The following is a 22,432-nucleotide window of genomic DNA, read 5'->3' as shown; positions in this document are numbered from 1 at the left end:
GCTAATCAAACCCAGGTCTATCTGCTCTCTGCTTTCTGGGCAGGCGTGATAACCGTGTACACTGGAAGTACTTTGATCGCCGGAGGTTTAATAGCTGTTTGCCATTTAGATCAGATGAAAGCGTGTTCACAGAAACCAAAAGGAGAAGTTCAACAAATCCTTGAAAAGTAAAAGGTCCATGCCTGCCTGCTAATATTGGCAAATCTGTTAAGCAGCTTGATGTAGATGATACTGTGACCGAGTCTGATCCGGAGATCAGACGTCGTGCTAACACGAGTCCCTAGTCTTCCACAAGACTGAGCTCGCAATCAGCATGAATCCCATCGCGATAGACGTCAAACAGAAAGTACCAGAGTTCAGCGCTAATGCATGAGTTTGATCCAGTGGAAAAAACGCAGGCTGTGTGTGAGTGTTAGCATACGCCATGCTAACCGGTCAAACTGACAAAATATCCAGCAATTACTACTTTATACTTTGCATATGGATAACAGAGATAGAAAACTCTTTTGTTGTTGTTCTGTGCGAAGCGATACTTATTCCAATATTTGGCTTGTGACACGGTTTTGACAAATTTCTGGTGAACGCAGAGACATTTTTTTTCTAGAATTAGTTTTTGAATCATGTTTGTCACATGATCGCAGGCGTCAATCAAGATGTTCCGGCTCAGATGTTTTGATATGCTTGTTACATATATTTGAACATATACATATACATATATATGATTTACATTTATATCATAATGAATGAAACTGTTCAAGAATACAGTTTTTTTGGTGTTTTTAAGCACGATTTTTTTTTTTAAAAATGTTTAAAAAAAGTTTTTATCTGTAGATGTGTTTTATTAAATACTGGACATTTCAGGTGACCCCTTTTGAATTCCAAGTGGCCACATGGGGTCGCCCTAACTTGAAATGTTTATTAGTTCCTCTGGTGTGCTGTTTCCATCTTGTTCCAGTGTCTCAGTGAGGTCCACCTGCAGTCTAACTTAGGTTCTTTATTTTTCATTGTCTGGTGACAATGACACTTCATCTCTGAAGACAATTGTTCATGGCAACGATTTGTCTTTGGGAAAATGTTTTTTCATTAGCTGCTGTGGCCAGAGCTGGACTTATGTGAGATCCGCTCCTTCCCATGGCACTAATGGGATTGTTCAGAGTAAACCAAGAGAGGAGCAGCTTGTAGCAACACCGCGAGCCATGCATCAAGTCAGGGGAGAAGTGTTTGGTCAGCAGGATTAAAAAGTAACCAATTTTTCATCCCATTTTTTCCTCCTCCTCCTCCTCTGCTTCCTTCTCAAAAACCAGGTCTGGCAGTTTGATATGTCATTAAGGGAACGGAGACCTGGGAAGTTGTGAGTCCGCTCTGTGCTTACAGTGGAACGTTTCGTGGATTCACAGCAGATCCATGTTGATAGGATGAAAACGGGCTCAGCTGACAGTTTACCTGGGGTAGCAGCCGGTCCTCGGCTCACGCACGTAATTACAATTATGCAAATAAAGCACTCGGGCGGCCGCTTGAACAAAAGCGGTGCCACGTAGGCGAGCCTCGAGCTGCTTCACCTGTGCATTTAAAAACAAGCCAGAGCAGGTCCACGGGCATTATCATGCTAATGCAGCCAATAAGTTCAGTAAATCAGCATTTCATAGCTTTAAACAACACGGACAGTCGGTTCAAACACGTTTCTCTCCCGGGAATTCCCTCGTGAACGGGCCTCAATCTTCTCGCTGTTATTTCAGAACAGTTCAGCTGTAGATTGAAGTATGGGAGTGGAGATTAGGGACTAAAGGCAAAAAGACCAGGGGGAGGTGATGAGTTCTGGACTCGAACCATGTGATGAAACAGGAAAACGCTCACACTTCCCATTTGAACCAGTCTTACGACGTGCAATCACTGGAGGGCAGGGCGCTCCTGCCGACTGCTCTTCACATACATATGTCAGGTAACATGTTGGACACATATGGAGGAATAAAACATTTGTGTGGGATTTGCTCTCCAAAGGCCATGTGAGGGTTTGGTCCACGAAACAGAACAGAAGAATCATTGTTTTTGACATTTTACTGTTAATCCATTTGAAGGCTGTAAATATAAACTAAAGAGTTGTTGATGTGAGATTTAGTTCTTTAGAACCAGAACACAATAAATGAGCTGCACATTTGGTGGACAGCAAACAGGAAGTTTAGAAAAGTTAAAAAAGTCAAATGTATTTGACATATGAAATACTACTGAGAACCTGATAACATGTATATTTATATCTGTACAAACCACTGTATGAGCTGCTGCCACCTAGTGACTGGAGGCACACTTACTGTATGTCCAGCATGCTATAGTCCATTGGAAGCCTCTCATGCCCCCTCCCTGGCAGCTTACCCCCCCGCCCCCATAGGGGCCCGCCCCACTATTTGAGAAGCACTGTGCTAAAGTGAGAATTCCAAAAATGGTCAAAATTCCTTAATAAATTCTGAAGAATTCTATTATCGTCATACACTTTTACCAAGACAGAAATCATGATTAAATAAATGAAGATAAAACTCTCACCTCCAGAAACTGTCACTGACATCATGACAGTTAGTCACCCAACAAACAAAAAAACAAACAGACATCATGACAGTTAGTCACCCAACAAAAACAATAATGACAGATGAATCTAATTCACTTCTGCAGTTCACAAACTGACTCATCCAATAATGCTGCCTCGTGGTCCTGTGTGTTTAAATGTGTTTAAATCCGAATGAAAAATTAAACCAACAATAATAAAAAACAAATCCAAAGACTTCTTCTACCAAGAAGTGTAATCTTCGCCCTCAGTCTTGAAGAATTCAGGAACACGTTTAGAGCTATTGCTTTCATATCTGCTGTTTCCTCCCGGAGAAAATTCCCTGACCATTTTTCACTGTCACAACGAGAAAACAGATAATGTAGAACTAATGGAATTAATAAGGATTAAGCTTCTTTTACAGAGCATGAATATAAATCATGGGCTAATGCACGGCCGTACAAACTTATTTCATAGGTGGGAGGGGCAGATTTAACAATTACATTGAATAAAAGCCAACTGCTCCTACTGTGAGCTGGTGTGATGTCAGACCTTAACTGCAAAATATTCTTTTTATTCTAATTACCTCCAGATCTGCCATTTGACATTTTTTTCTATATTTCAAATCCAGTTACTCAGTGAAGTTAGACTTTCAAAACTCTGCGTTTTACAGAAAGGAAAATGTCGATTCCTCAATTCCAAAACTTTTGAGAACTAAAGACAGAGAGTGATGTGATCTTCTGATAGAAAATAAAATAGAATCCATAAACAATACATAAGCCAAAAAGACCTTCAAATCTGCAAAAAGATGCATACAATATATGAGTGACAAGAAAGTACCAAAGAGTAAACTTTGCAAAAAAGTTCCAGAACAAATATTAAAGAAATGGCACAAGAACATCTGTCTAATTGTCCACGGAGAAAACATCAACTAAATGCAGCGTTTTGGCAAGTGATCATCAACTGGAGGCCCGCGGGCCTAACCCATCCCGCCGAACTGCCCACTCCGGGCTGCAACTGAATTTCAAAATCGTGACTGTCACTGTTAAAGGCTACAAATGCTTTTACTTTTGTAATTTATATATATATATATATTAAAAACACAATGGAGTCACGTTTCATATGTAATATGCAAAAAAAACCAAACAACAACAACAGACTCATTAATAAGTTATTAAATTAAGTTGCGTCATCGCACGGCCTGACTCTGGGTTTCTCCTCAGTTCTGTCATGCCTGGCCTTGCAGTTCAGTAACGGCGTAATCTGGTTGTACTCACTTAACTCAGCAGAGATACAACTATGGAAACATGTCGAGTGAGGTGCTTTCTTTTCTTTTTCTTTTCTTTATTTTTTCTGTGAAATTGACTTCTTTTATTCCTGGACTTCAAATTAGTGTCGCTATCATCAGATCGCGTTCCTTATCACTGTCGTTGTTATCTTTTGTGAAACTTCCCCACGTCAGCAAATGAAAATTCCATGCAAGAGGGAGAAAAAACGAGTGAAGGTCAAATGTTAAGAAAAGGCAAAAATGGCCTCAATTTCTCACATTTATGGATTACAGTTACATTGATCAACAGCTTTACATTACTCTGAAAAAGTACAACATTTTTAAAACAGAGTAATAACTTTAAAATAAATAATGTTTTAAACTAATTAAAGTAAAAAATATATAAATATAAACAATAAATAATGTTTTATTACTTCTGTAACATCTCTTGTTTATTTTTAGTTCTTTTACTAATGAAACTTTAACTGATGTAATGTGACCGTGTGACTTGCTTAGTCGACTACATCAGCTGTTCATCACACTACGTCTCATGTTAGCAGAAAAGTCCGTTTTGTTTTTATGTAGCGTGTTTCCGTGTTAGCTGTACTGTAAGTAAATATGGCAAATTTTTTGTTGTTTAATTATCGTGTTTATTTGCTCTTCTACTTTGTTCTTTTTTAACAATTTACTTTTATCTAAGGGGTAAGAAAGCTAGCTAGCTACAGTACACATCGTGGCAGATACAAGCAATAAACAGCCGGAATAATATTTTAATATTTATCGTTAAAATAGGGATGGAATAACCCTGCCTTCGCCGTAGATGCTGGGAAATCTGATTAATATGCAGCTGAGGGAGTGTGTGATCATGTAGCATTAAGTGTTGAGTTGAATGATTACAACGAGCACCAACGGATTTTATTTAAATAACCGGGCCTCATCTGAGCTTCTCCATGTTCACCGCCCAACACCCGCCACTGATCACGACCGACTGAAAAAAGATGTCTCAATCCAGCTGTAAACGTAGCTCAACTGGGACAGGAAGTGGGATTTGAGGCTTTAATTAGGAAGGAGGAAGGAAATGTTCTCTGTCCTCCGAAACCAGCGTAAGAAACCCTGATGGGGTGTCATAACTCTCTTTTACAACCTCCACCGGAGGCTCGGTTTTTATTTACTTTACATCTCCAAACAGCAGTGCTGTGGTTATGTAACATCAATCTATCATCTTACTGAAATAGAGGATATAGAACTTATGCAAATTGCCCTGGCCTCCTCTACTGTATCTCTCTGCTCTGATCTCCCCTCTAGGGGGCCTACTATTAACAATGCCAGAGCGCAGAGGAAATGCTTCGGCTCGCCGTGCCTTCTGTTATCCAACCACATCCTCAATTTGCTCGAACTGGACCATTTCCATTTTTTCTTCTCTCATGTGAGGAGCTAGCGGAGCACGCCTGTATGCTAATCTCCTCAGGATTCCCTCCATTTGACCAAGTGCTGTGACGAACTGAGGGGGGGGAGAGTGGGGGTGGAGGGAGTGGGAGGGTTCTCCTCTCTAGTTCTGTGGCGCATTAAATAAATCATTTCACCTGACATAAATGGAATTTTCTGGATATGTGGAAAATGTGTTCGACTCCATCCTTGTTTTATTACCATTTGAACCTGTCTAGTTTTCAGTGCCGTCAGTTTCACACAATGGTGATTAATGGCGGCCGTAAAGGGAGAGGAGTTTTATGATGAACCCATGCAGATGGTATATGATCAACACTGTGTGCGGGGAATGACAACCCGCTGCAACATGTGACCGCATGAATCTTGGGCGCTAACGATGGTTGGACGTGACAGTTGTGTTCGTTTTGGATGAGGCAGTTCCCCAACAATTGGATTGGAATGATCCAGACCATGTGATTTAAGGCTCATGTTGTAATTGGTCAAGAGAATGGACTACCTTTAAAAAAAACAAACAAGAGAAATGAAAAAGAGAAAGAATCCCACCTCGTGCTGGAAACCACGGCTCACAGCAGAGAATGAAATCGCCACTGCCTGATTTGTGCCTAATAAAGTTGTCACATCCTATCAGGAATCACATCTACCACAGGAAGCACATGCCCCTAGTCAGCGTTCCTCAGGGGTGATGGGGGCAGCGGGGTACAGAGACAACGCCTCTTAGTGATGGATGATGGGAGAGAGTGTTGCCTGATGGGAGTGAAGGCTAGATGATGGAGGGCAACGCAAGGGAGCAACAGACAGACACTGGTGTCTCTGCTCGATTTATTAGAGGTTGTTAGGAATTACAGTGATAACCCCCCCCCCCCCCATAGGTCTCATGGTAACAACTTCATCAGGGGTTCTGTGAAAACACCAGTGAATTTTTCTTCGATCTGTCCGTTTCCTTCCAGTGGCAGAAAAATTGTCCTGTGCTGTGTCTTCCCACAAACGGTGTCTCCAATCCCACGCTCATAGAGACTTTTTGCAAGGATTGAATGTCAACGTTCCTCGGCTTGAAGACAGGTCTCACCCTAACCCTCGCTTATTTCCTCATGCCCACACATCCATTATGAGTACAGGATCTTTTAGCCTGACCTCTGGAGGGAGGCAGCATGTGGAGTCAGAGGACGTGGGCATGTCTGCCCACTCCAGTCTGCTGGCTTTGACAAAGACCATTCAGCATCTGACAGATTACTGCTAATGCTTCCCGAAATCGATGTCCTCAGAATTAGTTGCTGCCAGTGTCTATTTATTGAAAACAAGACCCGGTGGATGGAAGTCTTTGAACGCCTCAGGCTTTTTTTGTTTCTTTTTTTTTTTTTTGTGGAGCTTTTCAATCTCCTTGTGTGTATAAGAGTGTGTGTGTGTCTCTCTGTGTAAAGTATACTTGTGGGATATTTTAGGAGGATCAAAAAAGTGCATTATATGCCACAAAAGCGTGTTTTGTGCGTCAAAATTTAGTTTAGATTGAGGGTAAGGTGTAGTTCCACAACCACCACATGGGGCTCTGCAGCGTCTTTGCATTATGAATTGATTGTTGCCTTTCCTCTCTGTCATTTAAATGGTTGAAACATTTTTGCAGCTTTTGGTTTAATTTATTTGGTGATTAATTAATCAAATTGGTTCTTTGGGAACCCGTGTGTGTGTGTGTTTAATTTCAAACACTGCTCCTTTCCTGTCAACAGTCTGGGGTGATAGCCCTGCCTCCCAACATTAACTTAAATGTCCAGGTGTTTCCACAGGCAGTCTGTTCAACACCATAACCTTGGGTGGTTATTGTATGTCTGCAAATATGAACCATGAAGCGATATAGCTTTATCTCTGCACTGCAGGCATTGACAGAGATTTTCTCCCGAGATCATAGGTGTACTGGATGGGGAAGTATCTCTTCCCTTTTGCCCTTGAAATACATCTTCCTCCACTTTCCACTTTTTAATGACTTTTCCCAAAATCTTGTACTCAGAAAGTATCTCGAGTTAGAAAGCATTTATCAAAACTTTTGAAATCTCGTGGCTGAAAAACCAGATGATGCTCGGGCGCCTGTATTATGACACATCCCCAGTTTAGAAACCAAATGTGCTCCATGTGTAATACATGGGTGCAGCAGCAGCAGCAGCTGAGAGGAGAGGTTTGGTGCTGACATCACCCACGGCAAAGTACTGTACGAGATCCAGGAATTGTTTTTAATGCAAAGTTCAGCTAATAGTTACATTTTTGGCATTTGACCCATGATGCAATACAACTGTTTATTAGCTGAAACGTTGGCCCTGTTTAGTTGGGCACAGTGCTGATATACACAAAGGAATTGAAGAAAGACATGAACAAAGATCTTCTTTAACAGCTCCAGGTATCTTTTATCTTTTTTTATATATATTTTTATATCTGATCCTCCAGCTCTGGGTTCATAATGCCTGACCTTTATTCCAATTTCTCATTGAGGATATGAGGTATTTCTGTTTTCTCAGTATAAAAACTGTTCTTTCACATATTCCAAATATAGCTTTTGGACTGAAGACCTTAACTGAATTTTATGAAAAAAAATCTGCAAGGATAATTATATATCTTGTGGAATATTTTGCATTGGTTTTTATACTAGGCCCCATCTTGACTCTTCAATGGACACAGTACTATGGCATAATAGCAGTACGGTAGTTCTGTGGTCTGAGTGCTGCTAATAGACTGAAAAATTGAGGTTCTGTGCCGTCGATCCTATTGAAGTGTAATAGGAATTATATGCATAAAATTCTGCTATACTTTCAATAAATCAGAAATAAAATGCTGTGAATTAGTGTGCATATGTCATTATAAGAGCCACAGATTTGAACTGAATCCATTTAAAGCACATGCGAACTTGCAATTACCCATCCCAGGAGTAATTTTAGTCACAACGTGTGTCGCATTAGCATAACAAGGAGGAAACCTGTGATGTAGTCATGCGTGTCCTCAGCGTTTGGATGAAGAAGAATCCCTGAATTTTCCCTATCAGGGCGCTTCATTGCTTTCACCTAAAATAATTGAATACCTGTTCTTGAGCTGCTTAGTCCTATATTATATTTATGTGTGTGAGAGAGGAGCTGGTGAAAAAGGTGTGCGCCGGAGAAACCTCGTAAAAGGGAGTGATAAGGAGAAGAGGATGGGAAGGTAGTGGGACCTCATTAGTGGCATTTTTATTTTCATCATATGGCTGTATTGAGTTACGGCCTTTTCATTCTCTGGACAAAATTGTTTTTTTTTTCAAGAGGCCTATTTGGTGCAATGACAGTACAACAATGATTTCATCTTCATCATCCCGTATATTTCACCGGGAAAAAGAGCCGCAAGTTTACTGGGAAAATGAGGTTATTGAGGAAGAAAATAAAAGGAGGGAGAGTATTTCAGAGACTCTAGTGGCAGCGCTTCATAAAACAGCTGTGAATTTGTTTGCTCTGCCCTTGATCTTGTACAGATCAAGGTACAACAATGATTGCCTCTCCCTTCCTCTCCTCCTCCTGCCACATTGTCTTTCTAAAGCCGAGCCGCCATTTGTCAGGGAAGAGGGGCTGATCAAGGAGTTCTTCTTAGATGACACGTTGCACTGGCACTGATTGCGTCCAGCAGGTATTGCGATGAATGCATTGATTTCCAAGGTTCCAATTCTTCTTAGATGACACGTTGCACTGGCGCTGATTGCGTCCAGCAGGTATTGCAATGAATGCATTGATTTCCAAGGTGGCTTTAAAATAACCCTCGACCAGTCACACTGAGCTAAAACATCATCAGTCATGAGGTCTACTGATTGTCGGGAGAGGGGCGGGCTGAAAGGGGGATCCCCTCTTGCTTCCTGATACGAATGCATGAACATGAAGTTGTATTGATTGTTGGTGAAAGGGTCAAAGTTTATTCAGCTCAGATCCCTAAGCTGAGGACAAGATGTCTTGTTCAGATATGTTACAGTGTTGATGGGGTCTCCCAGGGTTAATGACCCAGTCATGTGATGCAAATCATTCCCTCATAGCTAAGGAGTCAACAATTGCGTGCATTAGCATTTATATTGACTTGTTTAAACAACTGTTCGTTGGGTTAATCTCTACTGTGGAAAACATAATATGTGCGATTTATCTATGTTTTATTGTTTTTGTCAATTGTTAAATTTGAATTTAATTTTAAAATTTTAACTTATGTAAATATATATTCAAAACTAACGTGTCATAATTTTGTCTTTTGTATTGTATTGTGTTTTCCGTCAGATTTATTATTTTTCTTCTATTTTTTCATTTCATTTATGTCTTTTTGAAGTTAGGGCACGGTAAGCTATGGTGTGTTCAATATCTTCATGACTGTAGGAATATTTACCGCATAACTTTAAAAAATACAGTAAGCCATTAAATATTATGAAATGGCCGTAAAATATCTACATGTTAGTTTATTAGATCATTTGGGTTTAAATATTTTCACTGGAGCGAGAAGAAATAATTGATTTCGAAGTTTGATTTTTTGTAGTTTCTAATTTACAACAGCACACAAATGCACCATTTAGCTTTTCCCCCTTCAAAAGTTAATTTCCGGGTTGCTGCATCGGAAATGCTTCTGGCTCGCAAAAAGGCGGATCCCCGTCTTTCGCCACATTGCCTACGAGACTAACTGTCGTACCGACTCGAACTATTTTGTCTCGGATCTAATCTCCGTCCTACGGTCTTGTGCTGACGTTAGCTGGCATTAGCTTAAGCTAGCTAACTTTAAACTTGACCACTGCAGTTTGAGGGACGAGTGACACCGGAGCATACAGCAGGAAGATGGGGGATAAAGAGTTGATTTGGGCATTGAAGACCGGTGACATAGATGAGGTCAAAACCAAACTAACGGTGAGTTAAGAGATGGTCCATCGGTTAAGGGCTGTAGCAGTTTCATCCAAGTAACGTCAGGGCGTTAGCCCAGCTACTTGGCCACGGAGCTAACGGTGGCTAGTATCAGTACAATGTGAGGCAACAGTAACGAACGCTAATGCGCTTTAAAGGCTTTTATCCTCGGTGGTGCTTTGGCGGAACATGAATTAATAATATAAGGCTAATCATTTTTGTTGCAAATGACCGCTATGGTAAAGTTGCCATAGTTCCCAGCAAGCGGTGCTAACATTTACCTGTGGAGCAGCCAGTGGGCGAGTCCCAGGCTAGCGCGTCGCCTACACTGACACGGCGGTCTGGGTTGTAAATGTATATTCGGTGGCTTCAGCTTTGTAACCAGATAACTGTCTCCACTTTGCTGTGTACAAAACAGACTAACTTAGTATCTTTCAATAGCTGGGGTTTCCTGTAATGGGTCATCTGGATACACAAGCACGCCAGTGTTATTAGCCACAGTAGCGTTTGTGCACTTTATGAGTGGACTTTGAGCCGTACCAGTCACTGCCTCCGCCGCTGACTGATGCTACTCTAAATGTAGCTTTTAGGAATTCGAGCTAACCAAGGATTTAGGCCCTCGTTGTGTTTCGCCGGTGGGCGTGGGTCTTAGCAGTATCAGCAGAACAAACCACGGCTTTCAGACGCAATGTGTAGAATTCTAACCATACTATCTATATTCTAGAGATATTAAAGTTAAGTTTCTGAACATTTGGACATGTGGTTGTTTTCAAAAGGCGTTGAAATAATTCTCTTTACTGAGGCCAGTATGTGTCTTACAGTATAACCAGACTGCATACCTGCACGTACGGTTACCTTTTGAATATGTAAATACGGTTCACGTGTATTTTAATTTAATCTTGAATTCAAACCCATCTATTTTTGTTTCTGGTTATTTATTTATATTTGAAAAGGGGGCGAAAAAAGTATTTAACTTTTATATCCCAGGTGCACTAACTGTCAAAGTGCAGTGTTTCTGGATGATGATCAATTGTGATGTGCCAGAATAAAGCTGCTGTCTTTGACATGACACATCAGGGTTATTCATTTTGTCCAGTTCATGAATGAGTTTGAGTAGGTATGAAACAGGTCATTTTAAGCTAATATAATGAGTACCCAGAAGAAAAAAACATACAAATCAAGGTTCCTGCACAACATATGTTGTTTTTTTAAATTCCTATTAAAAAGTCTAATGTACCAAATCTGTCTCTTGCATGTCCAACATTTAAGACACTGTTAACTTGACAAAAAGAAACACGATTCTAATAGTATCACTGCAGGGCAGTTGGCTACTCTGTTTCTATGTTGACACCAGGTTTGATGTTAATTTCTTCTCAGTTCTGATCATCATCTTGGATCATTGTACTTCCTAAACATAAATGTCAGGTTCTAGACATGTATTGCCATCTTCTTATTTTAGATAGTGGGAATTACACCAGAATATTCTTTTTATATTTTCTCAATGGTTGGAAGTGCCATCATATCAGGTGATATTTCAACTCCATTAAAGAGGTTTGAGCTACAGTATGTGCTATATCCGTCATTGCTAATGTATTCAGTGGGAATGAGAGGATAATGAATTGTCTTCGGTGGGGTGTACTTGACCTTCACTGGAGTTAGCGATAGAGGTGATTGGTGATCAGAGCCAGGCGGTGGTTCAGACATGACCAGCAAATGTGTGCACTGAAATACAACGTTGAAGTTATATTTAATATAATAATGGTAGTTTAGGGCGAGTGCCTTGTTATATATTATTTGTAATAAATCTGTTCTCATTAAATACTTCAGGGTTAACTTTTAAAGCTATTGTGTAACATTCACATGAACCACAAATACCAGAGACTACACTTGTAAATTCAATCATGTGTTAACTGTAACAGCTTTGAATTTATCAGCTGTTCTGGCCAGTGTTAGTCTGTGGAAACCAATGTTAATTTCTTCCATCAAATAAAACATTAACTTTAAACTAGGAAGTGGCCGCAAGGAAGTCAGTTGGTTCTGGCTCTTGTTTTCGTCAATGTAAATATTCAGTTCCGTTGTAATTTCTGTCAATTTTTTTTAAAAAATACAATAAAAAAATATACATTATCTCTCCAAACGGTCCACTACCCGTACTTGTTTTTTATTCATTCTTTTTGTTTTCACCCCTGGGGGAACCACATAGCCCAAGGATTTCTGATATCCCAGACTCAGGTGTAGGGGTGGAGTCCTGTCACATGATATCCACCTACGACCAACCATAGAGTTTTCCCACACGTTTGTACACTTACTCTTCAAGTGCAATAGCAATTTAATTGTTTTTACTTAACAGACAAACAGACTAGGGACAAAATGTTCACTTTTTTCAATGGCTTTTTTTTTAATCTGATTTTGAAATGTAAAAATATTCAATACAAATACTCTTACATCCCACCATGTGGATGTCTTGGAAACGTCTAAAACACCTGTGGACTAGTAACGGCCATTCAAACTGCTTTTGGCTGACTGGTTTAAATCATTTTCGACTAAATTCAGATATGACATATCTGGATTTTACAACAATGCTGCATCCTCTAATACAGTAAAAAAAAAAAAAAGAATCCAGCTAACAGTTGCAAGAGAAATGAGAGCGTAGACATGTGGCTTACTCTTCTGTGTTGTTGTACAGTTGACTATATATACAACAGAAACAAAAACTAAAGCTTCTCGCAGTCACAGTTGTGTGACCTGTCCCTCATACTTCCTGTTTCAAAACATCGCTTTATTTGAAAGACTCTCATTCCTTAAACACTGCTATTTCTACAGAACAAAGTCAATGATAGTCAATAAATGCAGTTTCTCCATAAATAAAAGAAAATATTGAAAGTAAAATGTCACTGCCTTGCAGTCTTTTTGCACAGATATTTTTTTTTCAATGACAGCAGTTCATTCCCACGCCTGTGTTTTCACAATTAGTACTAGTATTGGAAGTAATTGTTTGGTCCAGTTCTTACAAAGCAGACGTTCCACGGCTTTCTGACGTGCTTTCTCCTTGATACACACTCACATGCATATGTGCTTTGTAAGTACCATGAGGTGACGGCCTGTCTTTTCTCACCAATCTATTTTGTCAGTCTGAGCTCTAACCACTATAACATTGAAGTGATGTGGAGGAGGTGGTGTCCTGTTTCCCTTCAGAGTATATTCTAATTTTTGTTTCATTCTCTCTTGTAGGCTGAGGATATCAACCGGACCTTAGAAGAAGGTAGGAAGCCTTTGCACTACACTGCGGACTATGGACACAGAGACGTGATGGAGTACCTTATTTCAAAGGGAGCCGACGTTAACGTAAGCAAGTGCCAGCTCCTCGTATCACACCGTTTTTGCATGAATTTGTAAAACAGAAAGCCGTCTCTTTTCACGGTCTGTTCTTAGTGGTCAAATAAGGATTATCAGTTTGTTTATACACAAACAGCGCATCTAGCTCGGCTTGTCGTATCTCATTACAGCCATTGTTCATTCACTCACTCAACCACCGTCCATATTAACCAGACCTAAAATTAAGCCCAATTTGCATCTGGAACTCTACTGGCACTGTTCTTGAATGGTGTCGACAGACAGATCTCTGTGCTCTCTTTGTGAGACCCCCTCCAGTGTTAGTAATAATAGTAATTTGCAAGAGCTTTTAGATTCACCAAAGAGTTTATTGACGTTTGTTACTGAAGATTTTGTGTGTGTGTGTGTGTGGGGGGGGTTAATAAGGCAAATTCAGGGATATCTAATTGAGTTGTTTGTTTTGCAAAGTGTAAAAATAGATATTGAGATAATGCGTCCATATCAAAGAAGGAAACAAACATTTTTTAATGTGCTTTAGATCAGAGTTCCCCTATCACTGTGTCATTTGATACCAGGCATTTATTTTGTTAGTTATAAATTTAAAGGTTGATGTATTTGGACAAAATTATCTCCTAATTCCACCTTTTTGATACAAGTGCCTTTGGCAAAATGAGTCTCTGAGTTTGAGACACCTGATTTAAACCAATTGTATTCTTTATATATGATGCCCTTTTGCATATGTTCGTATGCTGTACTTATGCTAGCTACATTCTCTCCCTCCACAGGCTCTGGACAAACATGAGTTATCTCCACTGCTGTATGCCTGTGGCGAGGGCCACGTCTCATGTGTCACACTCCTGCTAGAAAAGGTTGGTATTCTGATGTGAGCCTGATTTCATGTGCATGTGTGTGTCTGTACGTGGGGGGGGGGCTGGCTGTGGGCTGCCAGTGCTGATGAGGTAACTTGTCGGACAAAAGACCCTTTTTGTTAAATCCAGACCCGGGGAGGCCGTGCTGGAATTTTCATAGAACGTCCACACACTTTTGAAATTGTTCACTAGTGTTCGTGTTTGTTTTTGTGAGCTTTCATTATGCTCCGTGAAAAAAAGGTCTGTTCTGTCCTTCACCCCGGACTGAATCACACAGTTACCTCTGTGAGCAGAGAGACAATACTGTGTCAGACGCAGCTGGCAGTGGTCGTCGGGGAGTGCGACGGGTAAATAAGCCAACTGCAATAATTATGCCAAGTTTAAACTGCTGAGGAATAACATTCGTGTGTGCTATCTAACAGGCGTCTTTTATATGTTTGTTTTTTTTAAGTCACAGGAGATATCTTTTAGAAAGTCATTGCTTTTTCTTTCACTTTGCACCTGAACATGGTGACACCAGTCGCATGCACATAAATGATGTCACTTCTGTTCACCCTGCTGCTGGAGCTCCGTTCCTCCGCAGCCTAATTTTAACCCAGACTGCGGCGGAATTGATGGCCCCACAGACGACGAATGACACACCAAAAGGAGGCCATAATAGCAACTCGTCTTTCAGCGCCTCCTTCATCAGTGTCATTAGACATCTGTCACTTAATAGTCAACGAGTGTCAGAAGAAGAAAGCTGGTGCCGACTGTACAGCTCACAAAGTCCTGATTTATTTCGGTTATCCTTTTTATGGCTGCAGCTCGGCACACGTCGGCCGTAAATTCAGAGTGAAGGACAATCTTGTTTGTCACATGTCCTGTACATGAGCCCGGGACTGGAGAAAGGATAAAGGAATTGACATACACATATTCAGATGTCACCCTGTGGTTTTATCTCACACTTCTTGATCCGCAAAAGGTCGATTGTGTCTGATGTGGCTGAGGTGCCATGTCTGCTTTTATACATTCTACTTCTCGTGTGTGTGTGTGTATTTGTATCATGTACAACTATAGAAGTGGTCCATTTTTTGGGGAACATTGAAGATTCTTGAATTAAAAGGTATTTTAATGTTTAAGATGAGTTTGGAGAGGAGTAAGGGCAAGAATTAATATTAAACAAGTATTTCACATGGACAAGTTAAACATTAGATTAAGATAATCATAAAGTGAGAGCCTTTTTTTTTTTATTTTGCAGCCAACTAAACTTCACCCTGGGCTGCTTACACATTTCATAATCATAAAGTGAGAGCCTTTTTTTTATTTTGCAGCCAACTAAATTTCACCCTGGGCTGCTTACACATTTTGACCATTTTCAAGATACTAGTAGTTGAGCAAAAAAAGTTTATGGTTCTAGTTTTACTGTAGAAGTATGTGGAAGTACGAAAAGAAAGCTGTTGACAAGGGATTGTTTCTTAACTCGTTATATCACAGTGAATCCTAATCCCATTTCCTATATCGACACATTTGCATTTAGAGAATGTTGATGTGGCTTGCACACAAAACTGCACAAAAAGTAAACAGTGTTTGTGCATGCATACCCACTCATGGACGTGCTGTATATGTGAGATGACGAGATGTATATTTAGGGGTTGAGGATAAGTGTGCAGCTGTCTGTTCCTAGTCAGGCAGGATGAATTAAAGCCCCTCCACAGAGATGTTTAGCATCATATTAAACCAACAAAAGTAACAAGGGGGTGAGGGTGGGTGAGGGAGGCTGGATGTTCAACAGCCAAACACAGAATCACATTTCCAATGTACTCTGATGCAGATGTTTAAAAAGACAAGTGATGTAGGGACATTTAGAAAAACCAAAACCATTTTATTTGGCCAAAGAGACCCTTAATTCAAATCGTTTTTTTCCGTTGGCATTGGTTGGTATTAAGACTAATTTTTCACAAACACAGCCACATGCCCTGTCCCCAGCATTAGTTGGCCAGCAGCTTGCAATTGGCCGGCAGCTGGCCGGCAGCTGGCTCTTTCACTCAGCTGGCCATCAGAGCTGTTGGCCAGAAGATAAAGTGAGGGAAGCGGAGAACGCCAAACACAAGTCCACCACTCAGAAGGAGGGGGTGAAATCGATTCAGTAAAGCATTCCAATTCTCTTTTTATTTACAGGCATGTTGATTAATGAATGCACATTTATTATTAACAATCCGCTACTCTTGTAATTGTTAGCTGCTAACAGTCGTGGAAGTAGCAGGTTCAGTTGTTGAAAGCTGGGCTTTCGAAAGTGAGACCTGGAAAGGTTTAGCCGCAAGATGTGGATTTTCTCATGGGAAATAAAAGTCGTGTCTTATGGGAGATGGGAAGAGACGCCAAAGATCATCGCATCGGGGATTAGGGCAAGGGACAAACATTTGAACAAAAGCACAGGTTTACTTCCTGCTTATCTGCACTAAGCCCTGGTACAGATTAACACTCAAAAGGTCATTAGTCAACCACAGGAAGCAGACATATAGTATGTCTGCCACAGCACTTGACATTAGACCAACATATGAACCGAGAGCCACGCTACTGACCTGGCCACAGCAAATCCAATCTCTGTGGTAGTCTGCAGGGAGTAAGAAATTGTCCAGCATTCTTAAGAGGGTTTTGGCAGTGATAAAGGTTTCTGTTCCCTGTTGCATCTTGGGAGGCCACCCTTGTCTGACTGCTATGCTGTTGTTTTCTATGAATTATTAAATGCCCTTTAACCCCAATAGGTGACCGAGCCATGAGAATTTGGACCAAGAGTGCTGACTGCAGTCTGTAGAGGCCAGCCAGTTCATTTTAAGTCAGCAACGCCGTGAATGCTCACACAACAGTTGTTCCTGTATAGAATTGTGTATGACTGTCAAGTTGTGGCATCGTTGTGTTGAGGTGGCATTTATTTATAGTCTTTTCTTTGCTGGTCTTGAAAAAGATACAATGTATTTTTTTAGCACTGATTCACTGTATAAAAGGCTTTTTTTATATTTCACAGTAGATATCAGCAGCCTGTGTTGTGAACACTTGTGCGTGGGAGATTTTTCAATTCCACCCATTGGTCCCGTAATGAAAACTTAATGGACACTTGGCAGGTCAGTGGCATTACATTACTGAAACGCTGCTGCGTTGACTGGATGGCTCCATAATCCAGGATGATGGTGCAGCTCAGTTTGGCCAGTGACGGCCCTGAGAGTCTGTTCTTACTCATTAGGCCGTCTCTACCTCTGCCTTTCTCTGTGACTGTAATGTTTGGACAGTGAGGTGTTTCTAAAGGGTCATTATTCAAGTTGGAGAAAGCTCATTACTTTAAGTGGTGTTGTGAGGATGTGACTGAGGCGGATGACCACCGGGGACATTATTGTGAAGTCTGAGAGGCTGTGGTGAGGAGGAGGAGCAGACCCAGAGCTATTAGTGCAGCTCTACCTTGAATACCCACAGGGAGCATCGGTCTGTTGCAGATATGCCATAATGTCTTTAGAGCCACATGAATGTGCAGGGATCAAAAGGGTCTGATAATTATGGAACAGTTTACATCCCAGGTTGTTGTGGACTTGGGGTACATCTTTGAGTTAGTCAGACCATAGGTATGGTATTGATAAAATAAAGGGCAGGGGTCAAGGCTTAATGCTGTCTAAATGAGGCCTGTGGTGGGTGGATAAGTCAGGCTACCGTCTTCAACCAGCTACATATGTCTTCCCTAAAGCTGGAAACGAGAGAGTGTTTTTGCTCTTCCTTCTTGCCCACAAACATATTTGTGGACATTTTCCTGGAACTGCTACCAAAGGCACATTGTAACTTAAGTGTGGATGGATGGATGGATGGATGGATGGATGGATCATCGAATTATTATTAATCCCTTGGGGAAATGAAGGAATCTGTTGCTTCAGTAGCCAACTGAATACTGCATCTTTATTTATTTTCTACAAATTCAATACATTTACTTAGTTTCTGCCCTGGCAGTATTGACACACAAACATGTCATCTACAAACCTGCTAATTTTTTAGTTTTTAGTGCTACTTTACTTTTGTTCCAACTTTTAAGTTATTTGTGGCAAGCATCAGTTTGAAATTTTTGTTAAACTAATCGAAAGTTCATCAAGAATGATGGCTCTTGCCTTAATTTTAAGACCATATCTTAATTAGGATATTTAGCGAACATCAAAGGGATATTAGCCTTTTCATCCCTCACAGAACCAAAGCCCGAGCTCCATGCCACATGCTGTTAAAAATGCCTTTGAAATTTGATTTTCTTCGCATGCGATTTTTACAAATTACGTCTCTTTCTGCTCATTGACTCTCTCGGTCTAAAAAAAAAAAAATACATCAGAAGAACGGAAGGGTCACAAGCGTCTTTTTCAAGTTCAGACGTTGCACGTCAGCACAGAGCAATGACTTGGGCAGACGCAAAAGCAAGTTATAAATCTCTCTTTTTAGATTCTCTTTTTATCTCCTCCCGGGTTGCAGAGAAATGTCAGGTTACCCACCGAGCCCTGCTTAATCTCTCCCCCCCTTCCTCTCTCTCTCTCTCTCTCTCTCTTTCTCTCTCGCTTGCTTGTGACTTGCTCTGTTGCACTTTTAGCAGAAAAATTTGCATCCTCACACTTGGAGGCAGTCGAATGGGGTCACATTGTTTTTGATGCCCTGCTTCTCCACGCAACAATAGACTCTGTCTGCCTGGGCTGTATAAGCCCTGAGCTAAGAGGCTGAAGTTGGCAGGCCAAACAAAGAAGCGTTTTCTCCACCGCATGCCGCTCTACTCCTCCGTCACCCATTCAATTAGTTTTCACTACATGTGCGTTCAATACAACGTCGGTCTGATCCTAACATCTTATTTATGTTTGCCTTTTGTCCTTAGTAATCCAAACACTTGCACCCGCTCCAATCTCCTTAAAGTTCTTTTTCTCTTATCCATCAGAGCTCAGTGGATTTGGGCTCAGGCACCTCTTACTTTTTTTTTCTTTTTCTTTTTTTGGGAGAGAAAAAAAGACAGTGGGACTCAAGTGTTTAGGGTCTGAACTTCAGTCAAGTAAAGGTGACGGAAAGATTCAAAGAGCCTCTTTTAGTAACACTAAGCTACTGTTTAGTGTAAAACAGCACCGGCATTATACTCCGACAAGAGTCTCTCTGAAGAGTGAGGTCACCAAAGGTTTTGCAGAACTTCCAAAAATACGTAATATAATTTCTAATTTGGTAACAAACAAACACACAAGAAGTACTCTCTGTGTACCTTAATTCCAAAAAAGAATCTGACCTGAGGAGACTGAACTCATGCGTCACCCAGAGTTAACCAAAGGCAAGTTTGTTCTGTGGGTCACGTCATCTTGTTTAATTTAAGATCTCATTAGAACTTTTCTGTGGTCCCTCGAATATTTGACTGATACATTGACAGTTCAGTCTGGCGTACCGCAGGGCATTGTTTCAGGGCCCTTGCTGTTCATAATGTACAATAATACCTCAATGGTTATGTTCCAAATAAAAACAAGCTGTTGATGAAGCCATCATTTGTTGTTTTGCTGGGTCAACTGATCCGTTGCCTAGGACCTGTTTGCCTTGGGAGACCCTACTGGGGCATTAAGCCCCTGACAACATAGCTCCTAGGTTCATTCGGATAGTTGAACCCCTCCACCACGTTAAGGTTGTGGTTCAAATATTCAGGTGGAGGAGTTTAAGTATTTTGGGTTCACGAGTGAGGGTAGGATGGAACATGAGATTGACAGGCGGATCGGTGCAGCGGCTGCAGTAATGTGGTCGCTGTATTGGTCCGTTCTGGTGAAGAAGAAGCTGAGCCGAAAGGCAAAGCTCTCGATTTACCGGTCGATCTACGTTCATATCCTCACCTATGGTCATGAGCTCTGGGTCGTGACCGAAAAAAACGAGATCCAGGATACAAGCGGCTGAAATGAGCTTTCTCCACAGGGTGGCAGAGCGCTCCCTTAGAGACAGGGTGAGGAGCTCTGTCAAGTAGAGCCGCTGCTCCTCCTCATCGAGAGGAGTCAGCTGAGGTGGCTTGGGCATTTACATCGCATGCCCCCCGGGCGCCTCCCTCGGGAGGTGCTCGGGTGCCGTCCCCGTATGCGCCCGGACGCCGCGGAATCCCCCCGGAAGAGCTGGAAAAAGTGTCTGGGGAGAGGGAAGCCTGGGCGTCCCTGCTCCGACTGTTAGCCCCGCGACCCCAGATAAGCAGTTGATGATGGATGAATGGAACTGCAGAAACCATGTAGCTAGAGAAAACATTTGAAATTATTGGTCACACGGTTTGTAGAAGACACCTGGAGATAACGTTTCCCAACCTGGAAAATTACAGAAACTGTTAACCCCCATTCTTAGACACTAGGACTTTCTTAGTCATCTCACTACAAAGTACATTTATAGAAAAAGTTCTCCTTTAATGAAGGCATGCATCCTGTGTTGCTATAAAGTACTTAAAAAAAATGCATCCTGTGTTGCAATAAAGTACTTAAAAAAATGTACACATTAAATACGTGCGACAAATTGAAGTTTCCGTGACATTTTTATTACAGTGTCTGGGTTTTAGTCCTACCTGATTTTTGTAATAAATGCAAAATATTTGACTTGAACAGCGGTTAATGTTTTTTTTATTTTAATGCAATAGTTGTCAAACTTCCTGCATATACAAGTACACTATGGACACCCTGTTTGTCTGTGTCTGCTGCTTTTCTTGGCCAAGGTTCACTTAGGGCGGGGGGAAAGATTGTAATCACAATTTGACTGCTGTGCTGTCAAAAACAAGGTTACTTACAAAGGAGACCACGCATGGTCATAGAAAAGTTAAGTTATCATTTTGATGGCACTTTTCACATGACAAGTTTGGCAAGAACTTTGCATGAAAGTAACTCAGAAAAGCCCGACCTGACAGAAGGCATTGTCCCTGAGCAGCCGTGACAAAAGCAGGAGCTTCTACCTGTTTTGGTTGACAATTCTTTTTTTTTTTTTCTATCTGGCAGTTTGTGGTTGCAAATGGGACACAGTTGCCTCCTCCACAAATGTTCCTGCCTCTCACTTTAACCCCCCTGCCAGATGTGAGGCAGGTCTCGATGCACCTTCCAAGCTCATTTAATATTCATGTCCTCTCTCTCTCTCTCTCTCTCTCTCTCTCTCTCCACTACAGGGAGCCGACAAAACCTATAAAGGACCGCACGGCTTATGTGCCTTTGAAGTCAGCGAGAACGAGGCTATTAAGGCTCTGCTCAAGTGAGACGCCGTTGAGCGCAGGGTGGCTGGACAGGTGGGTGGGCTGACACACAGATGGACGCAGTGGTTCCCCCTGACAGAAGACGGACTTATCCCCTCCCACCATCATCGACCTCTGTCCCAACACTGCTTTTGTCCGTCTGTAGGAGAGCCGCGTTGTCTGGTGGTTTTTTTTTTCTTCTTACCTGGTTTCTTTTCACTAAACTTTTTTTTATTATTATTAACTTTGTTTCTTTGGCCTCCATTTGTAGTCAATAAACACAAGAACACTCATGACTCCCTTAGGCACCATTCACTAAGGGAACACTCTTGTACGTGAATACTATTAAAAAAAAAAAAAAAAAAAAAGGAAATACTGCAGACTTGATCTCAAACTCTCTAATGTTATTGCAGAGCTTAGCACTTCAATGCACATCTCTCTTTAAATCTGTAATCAAACGGTAATAAAAACCAATAGCGTGTTAATATTTTTACGACTTCAGGATAAGTATCGTCTGGTCTGGATTTGAACAGTAATTTCACTGTACTCGTCTGCGTATAAATATTTAAAAGAAAGGTTTTATAGTGTAATTAAGTCAGCCTTTCTTATCGTTTGGCCGCCGTCTCCACCTTGTTTTCTTCGTACTAGAACCAAACGCTTCGTTCAGTCTCATATTAACACGCTGCTGCGGAGGTCGGACTTTCAGCTTCTACCTTGCTCTTATGTAACTTGCATATCTGATGGTTTTTTTTCTTTCTTTGGAAACATTTAATGTTGGTAATACATTAAGAAAAAGTCTGTATACTTTGACCAATCACCATGCTGGCTAACTTTAAAGACTTGAATGTTGCTATTTTCAAATCTGTTAATGATTCTCCCATTTTTTGACAAAAAAATTGGATAAGGAAT

The 22,432-nt window shown here is 41.1% G+C and overlaps 1 protein-coding gene across 1 annotated transcript; it reads left to right on the top strand.

The window, feature by feature from the left end:
• The first annotated feature begins 9,818 nt into the window (after positions 1 to 9,818).
• On the top strand, positions 9,819 to 21,898 carry mtpn (myotrophin). Its single transcript, XM_008315611.3, has 4 exons — positions 9,819 to 10,123; positions 13,349 to 13,462; positions 14,236 to 14,319; positions 21,461 to 21,898. The coding sequence occupies exons 1-4, from the start codon at positions 10,055 to 10,057 to the stop codon at positions 21,545 to 21,547; spliced, it is 354 nt and encodes a 117-aa protein (XP_008313833.1). The 5' UTR covers positions 9,819 to 10,054; the 3' UTR covers positions 21,548 to 21,898.
• The last annotated feature ends 534 nt before the right edge of the window (positions 21,899 to 22,432 follow it).

The sequence above is a fragment of the Cynoglossus semilaevis genome, chromosome 8, assembly GCF_000523025.1.
Source record: "Cynoglossus semilaevis isolate Cse_v1.0 chromosome 8, Cse_v1.0, whole genome shotgun sequence".
NCBI lineage: Eukaryota > Metazoa > Chordata > Actinopteri > Pleuronectiformes > Cynoglossidae > Cynoglossus > Cynoglossus semilaevis.
This window is presented reverse-complemented; position numbering and strand designations above follow the sequence as displayed.